This window comes from Lonchura striata, chromosome 11, assembly GCF_050655825.1.
Source record: "Lonchura striata isolate lonStrDom1 chromosome 11, ASM5065582v1, whole genome shotgun sequence".
Taxonomy (NCBI): Eukaryota; Metazoa; Chordata; class Aves; order Passeriformes; family Estrildidae; genus Lonchura; species Lonchura striata.
Window position 1 is genome coordinate 18,046,844 of NC_140713.1, and position 13,326 is coordinate 18,060,169.

Here is a 13,326-nt window from a genome sequence, read left to right on the forward strand (position 1 = left end):
TGTTCTGCATCCTGTATGGGTGTAACCACTGGCTGTGGCTGTTTCATCAACTGTCCTGTTAAATCAAGCTTCAGGAAAACATCATTTATTGGAAGAATGATGGCACTTCCATAGCCTGCTAGATCATGGTGGCAAACAAACACTGTGGTCACTGGCTTCCTGCAGGGTTCAGCAGAGGCTCTTTGCTGTTTGTTCTGGCCTCCTTTACCAGGCAGAGACCTGCTTCACAGCTTCTCCTAGCTAAACTTCAAGCAGCAGCTGAGGTCAGCTTCTCAGTGCTGGTGCAGCTTCAGCCCTTGTTTGGGTCCTGCCCTTTGTGCGATGATGATGATGGTGTCTGGGTTTCCTGGCAGGTATTGCTGCTTGGCAGCCAGTCAGTGCTTTCATCTTGTTTTTCCTCAGCTGTCAGTTCCTGCAGCATGAGTCTGTTTTCTGCCCTGTTTGTTTTAGTTTCTCAGTGATTTGTTGCCTCTCCCCTAACCCCTGCAGTAGGTGCTGGGCTGATGTCCTGCACTGGGCCTCTGAGGTTACAGAGTGACTTAGAGCAGTCTGCTTTTGGAGGGGGGGGGGGGGAAAGCTTATTGGGGATGCAGGCAGATCAGGAGGGATTACCTTGACTTTTGGACAGATTAGGAAAGGGGCTGCCTCATTGAGGGGCTCCTCATGGAACATGACCTGGCTGTGCTGAGTTTGAAGCTCTTGAGCGGAGCAAGTTCAGTCCCAGGAAGGGATGACTAGAAACACAGGCTGCTCTTTGGTGCTGAGGGCATCTCAAACTTGTGAAAAGTCAGAGGTGAGATACTGGTGGAGGAAAGTGCCAAAGATGATGCTTCTCTCTGTCTGACTGTGGCTCAGATGAATTTGCTGCCTGACAACAGAGAAGAAGAGGTAGCATGTCACTGCTGGCGGTGTGCAACCACAGGAAAGGTCTTAAATTCCGCAGGGAACAAGGGGCCTCTGAGTTCTTTTTGAACAAGATTTCAGAGAATCAGCTTCAGGAGTGTCTGAGGTGGCTATAAACAGACCAAACAAACAGCAACAAGGCAAATGGTAATGACTGCAGTCTCCTGAAGGGAGACGTGGGCGATGTAGCTCATCTGCAGACTGCTGTGTAATCCCTCGGCTGCTTTACTGCTTCCAACTTGGGAGATGGCAAATGATATTTTAATTTTTTTTATATAGGTGATGATGGCCCCAGGTGTTTTGGAGGAAGATGGCAGGGTTACAGCAGATAATTTTTGTGAAAACATCAGTTCAGCTTAGAAGTTGTGGAAGCTGATTCTGTGCCTGTGTGTGAGAAGACAGATCACTCCTTGCCTGGAAGTGTTTGAGCCCTTAACTTGATTCAGAGCTCTGCAATGCAGTTACAGCAGGAAAGAAGGAAGGGTTTGAAGTCTGAGCTGATGGGGCCATGGATCACTCTGTCTGAGCAGGGCTTACAGGAAAGGCTGTGACTGACAGATGTCTGACAGACTAATGGCTTGGTTCCTTGTTAAGTCAAAGCAAACTTGCAGGAGAGGATTGTTGCATTAGTGTGGATATAAAGTCTCTTGTGAAGATGTCATCTGAAATGTCAAGGTGTTGGCATGGCAGTGGGTTGATTAAGCTCTGGTTGTGTTTGTGGCTCATGTACAGGCAGCTGCATGAAAACCAGAGGGCCTGATCTGAGAGTTGATAGTAGGTGGCTGTAAGTACATGTCATGGTAATCCCAAGCACTACCCTACCCAGCTGAAAAAGACTGTCATTCTGACAAATGGTTCCGTTCTTGCACGAGGCAGCTTTCTGGGAGTAGTGACCTGGCCATAATTTCCTAAGTTTTGCGGGGGAGGAGAGAGAACAAAAGTTTTGTGGTCATTCAAGTGCTCCCTTGCCAAATGCTGGCTCAGTCTGTTACATAAAGTGTGTGAACTTCTTGGAAAAATGCCAGAACAGGCAAATGTATTTCTTAAAATCAGTCACTGGGTTGAGGCCCCATGCTGTTGTTTGTCAGAATCAGGAGGGGCTGGGCTCTAGGTGCAGGTCTCCTTCCCTTTCAGAGCAGCTGGGGAAGAGGCACTGAAAAGGCCTTGCAGCCAGTGTCTTATCGACATGCAGCCTGTGGGATCTCTGGCAGCTGCCCCTGCCACGGTGCTGCTCTTGCTGCCAGAGGCCAACTCCACTGTAGTCTAAGCTTGTGTTGGGAACCTGAGCTTTTGGAGAGCTTGGGGCTTGCTCAGCAGTGCATCCATTTATTAGTCACCGTGCTACTGGGACAGCTCTTCTGGCAGCAGATTTGTGAAACCACGGGATTAGTTTGCTCTCATCTGAGCAGCTTGACATGTGAATAGTCCTATTAAAAGCTCCCAAGCCCTCTTGGCTGAAGCTTGGTGACTAGCCCAGCAGCTGGAGGAGGACAGGCTAGTGTAAAGCACTGATACACCGTGGGATGCACTGAGTCAGGGTTCATAAATCCGGTCCAATTTTTGCAAATATGTTCTGTTTTGTCTGCTTGGATGCTAAAAGATTCAGAAAAGTTTAGTTCTGCAGTTTGTGGCTGGCCTTCCTTATGAACATGAATTCCAAGTGTTATATAAACATGGCCCTTATTCCAGTTGCAACATAATGTGCTGGCTCTTGTGCTGTGGAGTTGGGGGCACAACCCCTTCATGGAGCAGGGCAAAATGTTCCGGCCAAGCAGCTCATGGGAGCTTGCTCAGAGCTGTTGGAGAGCCTGCAAGGCACAATGTGCAGCCTGTGTGCCTCTGGTCTAGATGCAGTGCAGCTCTGACTTCCTGGAATTACAGCAAACTTCTTTTTGTGTCGCCGAGTCTGTAGCATCAAGTGACATGATAGCAATGCATATGCTTAGAACCTCAAAAGCAGAGTTTCAGGTTGTGATGACAACAAAACAAACCAATAGTGTTGAACTTGAGGAAATAAGCTTTGGCAGCTTCCCTACTGAAGGCAGATCTGGGAGGATATGCAATAGCTGCTTCCTCTCCAAAGTCCTGTCTGCTGCAAAACAACATCACATGCCTTTTTGGGCAGACTTAGCTTCCATTAGAGGTCTGGGAACTGCAAGTAGAAGGTATATGAATGCAACTGCTGCAGTTCCCTGTGCCTTCCCTTGCAATCTGAGCTTTTGGGTATAATACTTTTACAAGGACCTTTTCTCTCATATTCATTGAACATATTAATTGATCAGTTTTGTTCCATGTTTTCTCCAGTTTCTGCAAAAAGCAAACTAGTAAAGTCCTGATCTGTCAGGAACTTAATTTCCACTCAGACTCCAAAGTTCCTCATTTAAGAGATTTAAAAGTGGGACAAAAACTCACTAAGACATAGTTCAGGTAGATATCCCATCTGTATTTGCTTTCAGAAATCAAGCAATTGCAGAAGAGATGGGTCAGAATCCTTTGTACACAGGGGGCTGCCTGTGAACTGGGCTTTTTGAAGACTTTAGGAAGTGATTACTGTCAGTAATAATCCTGTGCAGGCTGTGTGGAGGTGAGGGACGTTCCAAGTTCTGGCATGATCTGGTGTTTGACTCTGTGGCAAGGTTTGTGCTGCGGACTCGACTGAGTTACTCAGGCAATGTCTTCTCCTTGCTAATGTGAGCTGACCGTGATTTGGTAGAACAAACTACAGCTGTTCAGCTGCAGATTACCCTGGGGACAGAGATCTAGGTTAGAGCTCTGCTTTGCTTCAGCCTTGATGTGTGTAGTTGGATGGGAAGCTCTCTTTGCTACATCCAGGATTCGTAGAATTATTAAATCTGGTTTGGGTTGGAAGGGACCTTAAAGACCTTGTTCTAAACCTCCTTCCATGGGCAGGGACACCTTCCACTAGACCAGATTGCTCCAAATGCTGTCCAATCTGGCCTTGAAAAATTCTGGGGATGGGGCATCCACAACTTCTCTGGGCAACCTGTGCCAGTGCCTCACCACTGTCCCAGGGAAGAATGCCTTCCTAATATCCAATCTAAACTTAGTCTCTGTCAGTTTGAAGCTGTTACCCCTTGTCCTGTCATTCTATGCCCTTGTTAAAAGTACCTCTGCAACTCTCCTATAGCCCCTTCAGGTACTGAAAGGCTGCAGTAAGGTCTCCCTAGAGCCTTTTCTTCTCTAGGCTGAATAATTCCAAACCTCTCAGCCTTTCCTCATAGGAGAGGTGCTCTATACCTCTAATTATCTTTGTAACCTCTTCTGGACCTGTTCCAAGCAGTTCAATGTCTTTCCTGTGCTGAGGACCCCAGGGGTGGATGCAGTGCTGCTGATGGGGTCTCAGCAGAACTGACTAGAGGAGCAGAATCTCCTCCTTTCAAGAAGTGCCCCTAAAATCCTCATGTAAACCACTGAGAAATAAGACAAACTGAGTGATATTTAAGTCTCTGGCCTTTATTTAGACTGAGTAGTGGGAACATCTTTGTAACTATGGAGTGCTGGGTGAAAACCATCTTTGCTAAGGCTCCTTGGAAATACCCAGAAGAGTCAGTTGGTTTGGAAGCTGTTTGACTCCTGGTCCCTTGGGCTGAGAACAGTATCATGCTGTACAAGCTCAGGTAGGAGCCTGAGGAGGAGCTCTTCAGCTTGTGCCTATGGCTGGGTGTAATGTCAAAAGGTCAAACTCCTCAAACCAGGCTGAGTGCTTGCTCTGACCTCGGTGCTGTGGATACTTGTGCCATAATGCTGAGGACTCGTATGGCTCAGTGGAAGGCAGCCTCAGTAAAGCTGCTTCAGAAAAACCAGGGAGAATTGTCTTCTTTTGTTTTCTCTGGATGGTGTGTTCACATCTGGTTTGACTCAACTCTTCCAGCTCCTCTCCTTACCCCATAAAGGTCTTGAATCCCTGGGAGGATGCTTGCCTAACTGGCCCTCTGAGGTGAAGTTGAAGGGAGATGAACATTGTGTACCAATGCAACTAGTAGAGCTTTGAGGGGTAGGATTGTATGACGTTCCTGAGTTCTGGATTCAGTTTTTCCACAGAGACGCTTAAATGCTTTTGGCTCAAACAGTGCTTTTATCTTGACAGAACTCAGCGTGTTGTGGTTGCTTGTTGGCCAGGACTGCAGCTTGGTTGGGCACCTGACCTGCAAGCAGGGGTAACAGAGGAAACTGGAGAAAGGGAAGACTTCTGAACATGTTCATCCATTCTGGGCAGGGATTGCCTACCCTGTGAAATGGATTTAAATGGCCTTCATCTTCACTAGTCCCTCTCTACCTGTTAAAGCCTGAATTCTATTTACCAGCACAATTAGCTGGGCTGCTTTGATAATGTAAGACCAAGATGGTTTATAATTGCTAAGTTGCTGTTCCTGTGTTTTTGGTTTTGAAAGCTTTACAAATGTCTGCACATCTCTAGTATCTGGGGAGACTTGCTGTGTGTGCAGTTAGGTTCTTGGTTGTGATTTTTTTTCAGAGGAACCTGCCCCCAGAGCCCTTTTGGCTAGATGGAGTGCTTAAATTTTTTTTTTTACCCCCCTGGATTTCTAGCAAGTACCTCCTAGAAAATCAGTAAGCTTCCACCTTGACCTAGCAGAGTGAACAGCTGGCACCAGTGTGTGTGCTCAGTTGCACAGATGGTGTCACAGATTTGTCTTTAAGATGAGGTAAGGCTGATATGGTGAAACACTGATCTTTTCCTGCATTTGGGTTGTCCATGATAAAACTGAGAACAAATGTAAGTGTGTGACCTAACACATGGGTTTTGTCTAGGTGATCTTTCAGAGAAGAGGATGCCTAGAGGAGTGCTGAGCAGCAGCTTTTTTGGCTATGCTGAAAAAAAGCCCCAAACCAGCCCAAAACCCTCTAGAGTGGAATTTTTCTTCTTTTTCAGACTTGAAACTGCACCTCCAGAGCACAGACTATGGGAACTTCCTGGCCAATGAAGCCTCCCCGCTCACGGTGTCGGTCATTGATGACAAGCTGAAGGAGAAGATGGTGGTGGAGTTCCGTCACATGAGGAACCACGCGTATGAGCCCCTGGCAAGTTTTCTGGACTATATCACGTGAGTACCAGCTGGTCATGAACAGCATTTGAAATGCTGGTGTTCCTCCAGACTTGAGAGCTCTCAGACCAGCTTTCTACTCTGAGCTCTGCACCTGCTGTGTTTTATGCAGCTTCTTGACTGAAAGGGTCGTGATTGTATCTGGAGGTCTCAAAGCAGCAGCATTGTATCACTGTGTTATTAAAGCCTTCTGTTCCCAGGGAGCGTGTGCTCCATTGGTACAGCTGCTTGGCTGCCTTCCATCACAGTATTAATTCAGTCTCTTAGAGATACCATTTATCTTCGTCCCTTGTGTTAAATGTTCTTGGTTTTTTAAAACTGTGGTCCTGCTGCAAAACATAGGCATGCCATGCATGTGCATTACAGGAGTTGCCTGCTAGTTCTGAGGTTGATCAGCCTTCATCAGGGCTGATGTGATTCTCCTGTCCCACCCCAGGGGCTCTGGCCCCATCCCAAACTGGTTCAGGGAGCTAGGCTGGCCAGAAATTGAACAACTTTTCCCTTTTGGGGTTAACCTTTGACTGGTTTGTTTTTCTTGGACAGCTCAGTGGGATCCAGCAAATGCCAGTACCAGGCAGGACCTGGAATGTGCAGCAGGGAAACACAGGGCTGCAGCAGCCTCAGCATGTCTCTGTCAGTTGGTGGAAACACATGGGGCTTCCACAGCAGGTTCAGCTGATGTGAAAAGCTTGAAATAGCCCAACAGTCTTGAGGTATCTTCTCCCAGAGGTTTTGTACAACCCTCTGCTTCCCAGTGTGCTGCTCTTGTTTTGTTCAGTAACAAAATGGAATTGTTAGTGGCAGAGGGATACTAATCCTAGCTTGCATCTGAAACATGGAAGTAAAATTGACTTTTTTCATTTCCTTAGTCTATATTCTTGTAAACTCTAGTTTAGCTTGCAAACCTACACTGCCAGTGGTCTCCTCTAAGGACCAAGGAGATGCCTCATGGACAAAAGTGAGTTTCTGTTTCAGTAGAATGTGACTTTAACTTGCATTGCTGGGAAGGAGATCACATTCTGTTCTTTAGTGGGATAGTTAAGCCTGTAGTACAGGAGTCTGTGGTATTAATTATGCATTTTTGTCAGTTGTCTGTTATCCTGCTTACCAACTACAAGTTTTTGAATGATGCAGGCTAATGTAGAAAGATCCTTGTGGTTAATGGAAAAAATTTAAATTTTCATCTATCTGTGGCATCTCCTGCATTTGCAAATATTGACTAAGCACCCATCTCTCTGCCACGTGCCTTTGTGTTCACTCCTTTCTCTGTCTGGGTGCTACTGCTATCTCACTTTCTAACCCAGTGACTCCTACCTGTTTTTTTCTGTGTCTGTGTCAGAAAGGCTTGAAGCTGTCTCCTAAGCCTTTCCTGTTTTCTAAGAAATTGTTTTTACTTATAAGCTTGTCAGTAAAATTTCTGAGTTTTCATGTTTGGACCCAAATATGGAGCAAAACATTACTAAGCTCCCATTTTGCAGCAGTGTTTCCAATGGATGAAGCAATTTCTAGTTCATCATCTTAGCTGTATGGAGCAATCTCTTCTATTCTCTCAAACTTAAGTTAACTCTTAAAACACCTCTTTGCCCATCTTGAATTTTCTGTCAAGACATCAGTGCTGTTTGAGCTTGGCAGTGTTGGGTGGGTGGTCCTCCCCTGTTGCTTTTCCTTTGCTGTGTTACAAGTTTATGAAAATGTCTCCATGAAATGATCATAGTAATCACTAATGCTTCTGTCATATCTGTTTAAAGGCAACAGTTTGGGCAGCACAGCAGTATGTTGCAGACTTTGCTGTTGCCTAAGAGTCTCACTTTAAAAATCGGTGTGTAGCAAACATGAGCTGAATGGTCTCACACCACTCCTGCCTTGGTTACACACTGGATGGCCATGGAATCCAGTTCCTCTAACTTGAGTCCTGTTGATCTTTATTCAGTGTCTACAATCCACCTTGTGTTTTGCAGAAGACCTTAGACATCTTGTGTAATCAGAAAGGCTGGTTCTTACCAACTGTTGGAATTACTTTTAAAAACTGGTGTTCTGCCCTCAACTTGATTTAACGTTGGTCTTGTTCTGCTTCTGTCATTCTCACTGTGATGAGTTCTCAGCAAAACATGATTCTGTGCAGATTCCTCTGTCTCTTGCTACTGCATAATCTTTTTGAATATATTGTTTCTGTTCAGCACAGAATGTTCCTTCCTCAAGTTGTCTTCACTCTTATCTCTTCCTTTTTACCCACAAGATTTGCTTTAATGCCATTGTCTGCAGTGCTGCCTAGAGGAAGGCAAAAGGTCAAGTAGGAGAAAGTTGTTTTTCCATATGGAATGTCTGCACTCTCTTGCAGAGTCTTTTGTGCAAAGAGGTCAAGTGTTCAGTTGGGTTTTGTTGTGGTTCTGCTGCACCACTGATTGAGGGGTCTCCTCTGGGTCTGCACTCATCACGCCAGTGGAGTATTGCTGAAGTACAGAAGGTGTTGCCAACTTTGACTGGTTCAAGGTGGGAGTCACTATCAGGGTATTAGACACTGTAATAACTTGTAATGACTTTTCAGGCAGGTTAAAGCATGATACAGTGAATCACAAGGAGTTTGGAAAGGGTGCTGCTTTTACCCAGTGGGTCTTAGTATCTTCTCTTGATAAATCTATTATTTTGGTGACAGACCTAGCAGAAAAGAGGCTTCTTAGGCTGTCTTTCAGACTGTGTTCCCTGAAACTGTCCCTTGAGTTGTTGCAGGTCTTGGTTTGGGGCAGGGGACAGAAATTCCAGAGATTTTGTCTTTTGACAGTGTAAAACTTCCATGTGTGTCCCAAATAGTTGGAGTGAAGAACAGCTCTCTTTGTAGCTGGTAGCACATACTTGTGCCAGTGGTTTTAATCTAGCTCAGGCACGTATGGAGGCAGCACTGTAAAAACATTCAGCCAAAGGATGTTGGCAGTGCTGGGGATTTTGTGCTTGTGCACCCAGAGGTACTGTGTCATCCTGCTTGCCTGGGTGACACTGGGACAAGCCTTTGCCTCTTGATTTTTCATTCTGGGTGCACACATAGGGGGTGATTTATCTTTGCCTTTTGAACATGGCTATTTCCTACTCCATTCTTTCAGGGTAGTTAATGAGACTTGAGCAGGAAATGATCAAGACTGCTCCTGGTAGACAGCTCAAGGCAATTGAGGCACCAGGTGGTCAGAAGAAGAAATTGTACTCAACTGGATGTATCTGTGTGCTAATAGTATACAGGCTGAAGTGAAATAAAAAATAGTAGAAAGATGTGGAAAGTTTGAGCAGGGCTGGCTTCTGCAGGAGGAAAGCTTGAGTTCACCGAGACCTCTTTTGAGTTGTAAACAGAGATTTTTAACATTGAGTGGGATTGTAGGAGGTGTGTCTGGCTCAAATTGGAAGGAAATGTTTTGTAGCATGTTCAGTTCAGCTTTGAAACTCATTGCTGCTTGGATGTCTTTGCATGTACTTACCTTTTTGGCCTTCTAAGGACTCCTGGATAACCTCACGTAAGATGGGCACTTTGGGGCCTCTTAACACACATTGATAGTGGCCACACTGTGCATGGCTGATGCCAGGACATGGATCAAGCACTTAAAAAACAGTCAAGCTTTCTCCTTCCTGAATGTCCTGCTGAACCTTTGAGGTGGTTTTGAGTGGATCATCGGGTGACTGTTGTGCTTGTATTTTGAGGATGCTCTGATCTGACCCAGGACACATTGCTGAGATCTGGGGAAATGTCTGATTGCAGGAGCAGCTGCAATGTCTTCTCTGGCCCCAGCACCAACCTGCCAGGAGCCATGCTGTTTGTCCCAGGTGGAATGATACTGTGTCGTTTCACTTTTTTGAAGCAGCGCCTGCAGTAAGTGAGGCCAGGGGGAGGAGAAAGAGCGATGGGAGCAGCGCAGGGCCCTGGAGCCGAGGGTGCGCGCTCCGTGCCCGGCCCGGGGAGGTGGCGCTGCCGGTGGCTTGCCGGAAGGTGGCACTCCAGCCCCGTGCTTCCTCTCCAGGTGCACAGCGAGCGGTGAGCATGGTCACCTGGAGAGGTGGGCAGGAGTTAATCGCTATCCTGAGCATAGGAGAAAAAACAGTGTTTAGAGAACAAAACTGACCCCGGAACGCGGCTAGGCAGCAACCCCAAAGTAAGGTCTTTGTTCCTCAGGTCACTTGCTGACACTGATTTTTTTTTGTCCTCTTGTGCTCCTCTCCTGGCACCACACTGACTCTTTCCTGGCTCTAGTTCTCTCCAGGAACTCTTCTGTGGCAAGTGTTGTGTTCTTAGTACCAAAATAAGGGAAATCAGCCAACTTCCTCAATTTGTTTTTTCAAGTGGTGGCTGTAGCTGGCAGCCTCTGCCACTGCAAGCAGAAAGCTCGACTTGCTGAGCCTGCTGCAGTCTCCATAACACACCTGCTAGCTCTGCATCTTGCCATGAAGCTCCTTGCTGGAAGTCTGCTGGTGCTTCCCCGTGTCTTTCAGCCAACCATAGTAGGATCTGAGTGATAGGCACAAATTGGCTGTTAACATCTCTGCTCCAACACAAACAATGGACTCTTTGGCTGAGGGAATGCAGTGATGTTCTGTAGGGCAGCAACAAACAGGTATTAAGTGTTCTTGAAACAGCAAAAGCCACTTCCTGAATTCAACAAGCACATATTGACTTGTGGGATGGAAGTGGGTTTTAGGTTCTTCTTAGTGATGTGCTGCCTTGCCTTTCTGTACAGGCTTTGTTCTTTGTGTTAGCCTGACACAGTGCCATGGCCTGTCTCTCCTTCCTTCCAGTGTTCCTGCATATGGTTTAGAAAGCAACAACATTATGCTAAAGAATCCTGACTCCAGCCTGCTGTAGCCTGATCAGATTGTCAGCTTTAGTATTTTTCCAATGGCAGGTAAAAAGATTTAGTGGGTTTTTTGGGTTGGTTTTTGTTGTGTGGGGTTTTTTTGTTTGGGGTTTGTTTTGGTTTTTTTCCCTCCCCATTTCTTCGGCACAGTCTCTTCCCTGCTCTGGGAAGTCTGGCTTTGCAGCAGACCAGTGTCAAGGCCCTGGCAGCTGTTGGGCCCCTTGAACCCTCATGGCAGACTGATGGGCAGAGAAGGGTTTGGTCTTATCTTCAGTGGGGGAGCTGCTGGCAACTGTGGACACTGAGTGTGCTGTGGGAGTGAGGGCTAGGAGCAAGCTGGGTCTAAATACATCTTCCAAATCTGTGATCAGGCCTGTCATCAGAGGACAGACTAGGTCATCTTTTATCTTTATCTTACCAGCCTTCACGGGCTGGGAACCAGGTTCTTTTTTTGCCCCAAGGATGCAGCTGGGAACTTGGCTTTCAGTATGTTTTTGTGGTCACAAGATGTGTTTTTGATGAGGCTGCATGTACCTTTTCCCCTTGTGTGTGCCTTTTCGTAACTGACACTTCCCTCTGTTACCTTCTCCCTGACCCAGTCCTGCTCTGCCTCTCCCCTGCACTGGATAGATCTAGTTTCTGCTGCACAACTTTGAATTCAATTTTAATTTTGCAGCAATGGTTTTCCTGGAGCCAGATTTTTCAATTGCTCCTTAAGCTGAAAAGCACTAATCTTCTACTCTGGAGTAGGAAGTTGCCTGTCTTCATTCTAAAGGTGTGCAGTTATGCCAGGATACACACTGGAGTGTGCATCCTGGTATAACTGCAGAGGTTATAAAATATGACTGCATCCTTTTGAAATCCTTTCCTGCAGAAGGAAAAAACCCTTCAAATGCTTTACATTAGGTGTAGTTCATTGTGACAAGTCCAACAACCTGAAGGATCTTTCCTAATGCTGCTGCATTTAGAATTGCACTATATTGTTTCAGTCAGGTTCCTTGGGGGCAGTGGGGTTAGGAAGTAAAAATTACCATGGTGGCTGGGGATTCTGCAATAAAAGGCTTATGAGCCTTTTCTGCAGAGATTGTTTTGGCAAAGCAGCACGGGTTTCTGACAAACAGCTTCCGTGTTTGCAGGGAGTGCAAAGTTGAACTGATAAGCCAAGTTCTTGGAGGGATTATGCAATATTCAAAATTAGAGGGCATGTAGCTAATGGTCTGGAAATGATCAGAGACTTGTGTCCTCTGGATGGTGGCATCAGAGCTGCATCTGCTCACCTGTGTTCCCAAAGGATGCTGATCTCATACTGGTTTCCCAGAACCAGTGTCTGTGATGATGGACTGGGTTGCACGGTGATGACTCTGGGAGTCATGGTGTGACTGCGGGTGCCCTCATTAGAAATGGAATCTTTGAAAGGTGTGTTTCACTGTATTTTTTTTCTTCCCTGATGCTTGAAAAACATTTCATTTGGCCGGTGGATTTGAATGGGAGCAACCTAACTGTTCTGCTACGGAGCAGAACAGTTCTTAACAGCAGCACTGTTCTTAACAGTGTGTTAACACAGTGCCTGGCAAACAGTGGGCTGTGGTAGTGATCAGGAAAGCTAACAAAATGCTACTGGTGGCAGTAAAGATGCAGCAAAAAGCGAGTGATGAGCTCCAGATGTCAGCCCATGTGTCGCTAAGGGAAGTCTTCAGTGAAACCCTGCAGTCTGAGAAAGGGCTCTAGCATGCAGGCTCGGGGTGATTAGGTGAGAATTTATTGCCCTTGGATGTCATCCCTGTCCAAGCTCATGCAGTGTCATCCACAGGCAGTGTGTGGACTTCTGTATCTTCTTGGGCTTTGTTTAAAGCTGAATTTCTCTAGTGAGTCTGCAGTTTGCAGGAGCAGTCCTTGTACTTCCCCCAAGTTCCTTCTTGCAGCCTCAACAGGCTGAACAGAATGTCTGTTAGAGGCATAAAACAAGAAGGGAAGGGAGTGTGTATTAGGTTATTAATGCTGCTCAAATCAATTTGTGTGACTCCAGCTTTTCCAGAAGAAAACCCATGTGCAGTGCCTTCAGCTGGGTGTGCACTCACTAAGCAATTCTGTTTACATCTAATATGCTTCACTCCTTGACTGAAACCATTCCCAAGGTCTTTCATGCTTGACCTTAGCATGCTTGACCTTTTGTTTTCCTTTTGCCTTTCCATTGATTTACCTTACTCAATACTCTAGACTGGCAAGTTCAGCCCAGAGAAGGTCTGGAGGCCCAGGGCACTGCTTCTGAAGGCTTCCTGGGAGCATCTTGGGTCCTAGTCTCCTCCCAGGTCCATTCTGTAAGTTAGTTTGAAGTCTAGCAAACAGCTTTGAATAAGTACCACAATGTTTAGAGGCTGAGCTAAATCTTGTGTCTGCCTTCTTTGGTTTACTGCATGTCAAGAGGGATGATGAATTTTCTTGTCTTCTGCTGGCAGCAGGTCTGTATGCACAGAGGTGTTCTGCACATTGGCTGGGTCCAGACCACACAT

At 46.2% G+C, this 13,326-nt stretch overlaps 1 protein-coding gene across 1 annotated transcript in view; it reads left to right on the forward strand.

The window, feature by feature from the left end:
- Positions 1 to 13,326, forward strand: part of ATP6V0D1 (ATPase H+ transporting V0 subunit d1) — a 34,582-nt gene that overhangs the window by 4,284 nt on the left and 16,972 nt on the right. The window contains exon 2 of the mRNA XM_021541123.4: positions 5,816 to 5,987. Coding sequence (XP_021396798.1) covers positions 5,816 to 5,987 — 172 coding nt within the window. The remainder of the gene's footprint in view (positions 1 to 5,815; positions 5,988 to 13,326) is intronic.